The sequence below is a fragment of the Mus caroli genome, chromosome 18, assembly GCF_900094665.2.
Source record: "Mus caroli chromosome 18, CAROLI_EIJ_v1.1, whole genome shotgun sequence".
NCBI classification, from domain to species: Eukaryota; Metazoa; Chordata; class Mammalia; order Rodentia; family Muridae; genus Mus; species Mus caroli.
The window spans coordinates 63026834-63033669 of NC_034587.1; the positions used below are offsets into that span (position 1 = coordinate 63026834).

Consider the following 6836-nt stretch of genomic DNA (forward strand, 5'->3'; position numbering starts at 1 on the left):
AGACAGTGGGAGAGAATGAGAGCTTTGTTCTCCAGCCTCTAAGCAGGGCGATCACAATGCAGCGGCCGCTCTCATTCATAAAGGCATCCTGGTCCAGCTGAGCAGGAAGCAGAAGATCTGGGGAAGCTGACCATGGCCTTGGACACCGTGAAATGAAAACCTGCTCTTGAGAAAACATAGCAGCTGGGATAAAGAGGGTGCGCCGCCCCCAACTTCACTTAGAAAAAGATGAAGCGATGTTAGCCACAGGAAGCCAGGGAGCAGCCATTCCAGCAACAATCGGTTGTAAGGAGATTGGATCTCCAAGGACACAGTGATGAAAGCAGAGCCGTGGGGCAGGCTAGTCCATCTGTGAGCTGAGAACGTGTGAAAAGTGGTACAAAGTCTGACCTTGGCCACCACTCTCAACTCACCCGGGCCTCCCCTCTTCTGCTACCTGTTCCTGGGTGGAGGAAAGGGATCCCTCTTAAAAACTACCTCCTTGCCCTTCATATCACTGCTGGCATCCTATGGGGAGGAGCCCATGTGTCATTTGGGGGTATAATTTAGGATAGGAATCACCAGTATCCAGCATATATACCACTCGGGCAAGGACAGAGAAGCAGGCTGGGCTGGGGTGCAATGGAGACAGTGGTGTCACTTCAAAAGAGCCATTGAATTCCTTTCTACAGCAGCTTTCCTTTCAGGTTTGATGCGACACACCTATAATTCCAGAACTTGGGAGGTTGAAATGGGAAATTAGTGAGTGCAAGGCCAGCCTGAGCTAAATAATACAGTGAAACCTCCTTTTAAAAGATTATTAATAAAATAAAACACTTTCCTAATTTTTAGCTTTTATTAATTGTGTGTGTGTGTGTGTGTGTGTGTGTGTGTGTGTGTGTGTGTAGGGCATGTTCGTGCTACAACACATGTATGTGGTTGTCAGAGAACAACTTGCAGGAGTTAGTTCTCACATACTATGTGGGTCCAATTGTTGAATTCAGGTAACTAGGGTTGGCAGTAATTATGTCTACCTACTGGGCCATATGTCAGCCCCTGGCTCAGCTTTTAAAGGACACAGGACACATACATGAGTAGCAACAGAAGTCCTACAACGCTTAACACATTTAAATCAAAGTTGCTCTTTTCCTTTTTACATCAACAGTCATTCACTTGGTCACTAAACAAGTGCATATGGACGGACCACTCTTTTTCAAATACGGAGCTAACCTGTGAGGTCAAGGCTATGAGAGAACAGAAGGTCCATGATCGTGGAGGGTTGACAGTTATAGACAGCCTCATGCAGGAAGAAAGGAGAATGTCTTCCCTGGGTGTGAGTTAGGCCCTCTCTGCTCTTTACCACTTTTGTCCCATATCCTCCTTGATAGGGACTTACGATGCTTGTGAAAGCATGCTTCCTGAAACAGGACCCATGTGTCCTGAACAAGCCACAGCCATTCACAGAGCTCCTCAGTTTCCATAGGCCATGGGATGGAGGCGGTAGAAAGAGCAGAAGAATCCATAAACAAGAAAAATCCAACCGACGAAGGATCTCAAGCCTTATATTTCTGCAGGAACCACCATTTCCAACCCCAGGTGCAAAGCAAACCTCTCTAGTCTTCCAAAATGGAGTCAGCATCCAATTCAACCTGGCTGTGCTGTCCACCACTCTGTAGTCACATGGAGAAGAAAACCCTGGGTGGTCAGCAGGGGAGACTGCGCCATGCAAAGACACTCAGTGCCATTTCCCACACCACTAGATTGCGGGCCTACCCCTACATTTGGAAAAGCATCCAGAAACAAGGCATGTTGACCAGTAAAGAAACACTCCTGCTGTGTCTGAGTCTAGTTTTACTTTTTAAAACGTATGCTGAGTCCTACTAGAAGCCATAGGTTACCAAACCAAATCCCATTGCCAAGTGTGGGATGTTCCCCAGAGCTATTGGTCGGGAGTATCCTGGCCACACCCCAGAATGATACAGACTCTTATCATTGTTCTTGGATATCCTCCAGAATGTGATAATAAGCCTCAGCTGATGAAGACACCACACGTTTTGGTCACAGGACATGAAAAAATCAAAAATTAATAAAAATGTTATGTGTCCTTTTTTTAAATCTCAATTATAAAATTCGCAGACGTCAGTAAGTGTCCACTGCACAACTTCTGCAAGCTACCCCCATGCCACACCTGGAGGTTCGGGGGTGATACAAAGTGACATCGATTGACCTAGCACTGCCCTCGAATGTTGAACTTCCCAAAGCACAGCATACAAGCTAAGTCATTTACAAAGCTCACAGAAGCTCTAAACATCATCGCGAAGACCCTTAGATTCCAACGGAGAAAATGAAACCCTGGATCTTAAGAAGTGGTTCAAGGTCGGAAAAAAATTTAAAGATTCAAAGAGGAGCAATGCGTTTGAAAGCCTGTGTGTTCTGAGATTACTGAAGCTCACAAGGGGAAAGCAGCAGGCAACCTGCCAGAACAAGGCTCTCTGCAGCCTTCCCTCTGCCTTCCCTGAGATGACCTTCAGCCAAACCCCAGCGCTGTCAGTCCCCTCGGTGCTAGCCTAATTAAGTGGCCCTCTCGCTCTAAGTAAACACATCTGCAGAAACAGCACATGGACCACCATGTTCCCACAGGCCACAGGGCCACGTGGCTGCACTATCTTGAAGGAAAGTGAAAGTTCCCGCATCCTGTGTCATTTTTTTCCCATGGGAACCTGAGCCACCTTAGTCTAGTGCACTCCCCAGTGGGAGGGCAATGGGTAGACAGGGGGAGGGGTGGAGCATCTGCATCTCTGAACTAAGACCAAAATCACAGGTGGCTTTCTCAGCTCTGCTCTCTAATACAGTCGGTGGTAAAGAGCCACCTTGGGAAACAAAGCCAAGGCCTCCCTGGCCTGAGACATCATTCCTAGCTCCTAGATCTTTGCCATTTGTACGGACATTGTGAAGGACACAGATCTGAATTCTGCTGTATAGGCTCCAGTTACAAAGGCTTTTGTCCAAAATCAAGCCCTTTATTCTTTTATGGGCTAATATCCTCTAGACCGGCTCTAAGTTTTAAATAGATATGTAAATCTTTGACCCAAGATTCCAAAGAGCCAATTGTCTTTTACATGTTGACACATCATTTTACTGATGTAAAACACCAGCAAAGAAAGCTAAAGTCCACGGTTTGGAAAAAGGAAAATCACTGGCCGATGGGGTGGGGGAGACAGGGAGAAAGTAATGATGGTTCTAGGTGGGTAAAGCCATAATGGCTTTCTGTGCCCTGGCTGTCATGAATCCCTACTTCAGATAAATCATGCCCCGGCTCTGATATCTTAACTACTGGTGAGAGAATGTCCTGTGCTGATTATAACGCTGGGCAAATGTTAGCTTTAGACTCATTAAGCTGTCACTGGCGCTCATGCAGAGAGTGTTTAAACTCTGGGGGCTTGGCAGTACGCACGTTGGCAGCAAAAACTCTCGAGGGTTTTTGGGCCCGAAGAAAGGCTGTACATGCAGGAGCCTGTTTCATAGACGATATGATCATTTAAATTCAAGTGTCCAAAACAGACCTCAAGGGTAATGGCTCCAAAGGCTAACCAAGATCACCGTGGGTGTTAGCATTCCCCTGGACTGTCAGAAATGTTCAGCCATTTGAGTATAGCCTTCCTTTTTCCACCCCTGGATCTAGAACATTCACCCTATCTTATGGGTTTCCCTGAAATAATGAAGGAGCCCAGGTCTTACAAGTCAGACAAACCTGGATTTAAATCATGGTGGTTATGTGTGTAACCATGAGCGGTTGGGCATGATACTCTCCACACCTCTGATTATTAGGTTCCCACTCAGCAAAATTGAGAGACTAGAAAAGCTCCAGTTGGCTCTATGCATCGGAGACAATGTAAACAAAGTTCACAGCATAATGCCAAGTCCGGAGTACTTCTGCAAACTATTGTTATTTAGTATCCAGCACCAAGTGCTGAAATACAGAGGAGAGCTGCCTAAACTGAAGTCATAAACCACAAGGCTGTCCAGGACTGGGGTGGGGTGGGGGTGGGGTGGGGAAACGACGGAGAACCCATTTCAAATTTCACAACAACGAATCAGGCTTATCTTGATCCCCTGTTCATTTTACATAGGTTCAGATCTACTCCCCTTACCAACAATGACCTTTTGGAGAAAAAAAAAATCCCTTTCATATGCTAAAAATCATTCACTAGCCATCTGGTATTTTCCCATCTGGTATTTTCCCAGCTCGGAAGCCATTTCTCGAGTGCTTATAGCTTGAGAGAAACCAGGGTGAGGTTATGCTTTCCAGGTGGGGTGGTGGTGGCTCTCTTTTTAGGGTGATGTGCTTTGACTCTTTGATTCAGTTACTGCTGCTTCATAACTGTCACTTTGCTACTGTTATGACTCAAAATGTAAATATCTTTTTGGAGACAGAGGTTTGGCAAGGGGGTTGCAACTCACAGAATGAGCACCGCTGTTTTAGACCCTGTGTGTGGCTCGAAGGCCCTGCGTTCGACGGGGGCATTCCATAGACTTCAACACACATCTCATTAAGACACAGATGCAGTTGAAGGGACCTCAGGGCAGTCTGGCAGTCTACCCGGTGTCCAGGCAATGTCATGAGAGTTGACTGGTAAGACTTGAAAGAGGAAGGACTTATAGGGCCACACCCCAGCATCCCACAACACACTGCCATCCTTGAAGCTTAAGAACCAAGCGAGGAAACTTCCAAATGACTTTAATCATAAAGTTCTCTGGCCACAGTGGGAGGTTGGAAGAGGAGGCTAGCATGAATTGGAAGCCAGAGGCCAGCTTGAGCTACAAGAGTGAGACCCTGTCTCCAACAGCAAAATAAAATAAAAATAGAAAATGGCTAACAGAATATGCACAGAACTCTTGACTTCCATCAAGAAATTAATACATTTACAAACTGTATCAGCCACGCATAGTACTGGTTTATACCTCGATCCGAGCACTTTGGATGGGCAGAGAGATCCTGAGTTCAAGACTAGACAATGAGGTCCTGTCTCAAAAAACTAAACAATGCTATTAGCATAGTAGGGGACTGATGTCATTTTCTCAAACTGAAGCAGCCCTTCTCGTTATACAAACTAAAATTCTTTATTCTTTTCCTTGATAGAACACTGGGTCCAACAGGCCGTTCCATGGAGAAACTGGTGAGTGAACACATGTGCCAAGACTCACGTGTTAATGGCTCTGAATGAGATAGGGCAAGAGAGGTACCGTGATACTTTAAGAAATCTGGAAACGCCGGCCAAAGGAGCGGAACTAATAGAATAATCAGACACTGGTGGTTTCTAAAGGCCTGACACGAGTTCTGTAACCGTCACTGATTTATGTGACGTCTGACCTCTAGGGACCAAACAAATGAGCGAACCATCTTAGGAACACGCTCCAGGTTAAACTGGAAGCTTTATACAGCAGTGATAGGAAAACAACATGTCCTAGGAAATACCATGGTCATGTGGATGAAACGCATGACCAGAACCAGGCAAGTGATGCTGCAGCCAGTACTACCAAGCCATGTCACCAGCTGGATGACCTCGCTCACCCGGTGCACCCCCCAAAGTCTCCATCTGCCAGTTGAACAGGCAGGTCCCTCACATCTCAGCTACTGTTCAACTCTCCCAATCACCCCATGCCGAAGCTGGTAGCCCTCTTTCGGAGCTCACATAGGTGAAGCAGCTAATGTCAACCAATACAGCTGAAGGTACTTCTGTAAATCCCACTGACCTGCCCTAGAAAGCATCTCACGCACACCGGAGCCTTGGGTGTAAGGAAGAAAGTTTCCTGCACAGAAAGCATTGTGCTTAGCTGGTTGGCCACAGCAGAGTGAAGACAGGCTGAGATTTGTTTTATTTTGTAGCACCCAAGTAAGTTCTCAGTCTGCTCTAAGTGTGTTAACCCGATGCTCTGCATAGCATCTTAAAAACTCAGACAAGCAACAGACGTTTAGGGATGTGTGCCACCTCCATCCTGTGGGGGAATGGAGCAGAAGTCCAAAATTCAGTGATTCAAAAACCAAGTCAATTGTTAGCTCCAAAAGGCCGAAAACATGGGACCTTGATCCTCTCCTTTGGGGATTTCATCCACCTGTTTTAAATCCCCGCTTGCACAGGGAATCACCTGGGAAGCATTTTTAAAGGTGTACCCTGGGCCTGTGCACACGTTTAATTTTAAAAGACCCCAAGTGGCTGCCATTCTTCCAGGTAAACCCGTAATCTTTTCTTAAAGAGATCATGAGTTTCAACAGTTTTGATGTTTGTTTTTACTCGAGGCAACCATCCCATCTACCCACAATCCTCCCGGTTACAATTTTGCCTACAGAGACCGCGACAGTGGTACATTCTGTCCCAACACAAGGTCAAAAGCAAGCCAAGTGCCAAGTATTTCCTTGTTGCTGGCTGTATTTTCAAAACAAAACGCAAATGAGCAGGAAGCCATTACTCTTCACCAAGCTTACACCCACAATCCAATCCGCTCTCATCACCTTGCAAACTTTTTCACTCCAATCTTTACCGTGCAAGAATACCGTGAACGGTATTCTCAAATCTCAAGCACTCGCTGGTTGCAAACTCAGTTGCTCGGCTTTGCTCCCGGCTCATGAGCACAAGTGTTCGCACTACCCAGCAATACCCTGACTCTGGCACACACAGCCTTGGCTCCAACAGCGCGCTTCCAAAGCCCTGCTTGACAGCGACGCCTGTCCCTCTAGACTCCGCAGGGCCCCAACTTTACCTGAAGCACGTGGTGAGCTCGCCCGAAGACTTCAGACATGGGTATTTGGTCGTGGTGATCTTGTTTTCAGAGCACACTTCTCTAAGGGAGAAAAAAAA

At 46.5% G+C, this 6836-nt stretch overlaps 1 protein-coding gene across 1 annotated transcript in view; it reads right to left on the minus strand.

Annotated features, from left to right (window-relative positions):
• The window catches only part of Ccbe1 (collagen and calcium binding EGF domains 1), a 233194-nt gene that overhangs the window by 224955 nt on the left and 1403 nt on the right, over positions 1-6836 (minus strand). Inside the window, exon 2 of the mRNA XM_021151000.2 lies at positions 6739-6819. Coding sequence (XP_021006659.1) covers positions 6739-6819 — 81 coding nt within the window. The remainder of the gene's footprint in view (positions 1-6738; positions 6820-6836) is intronic.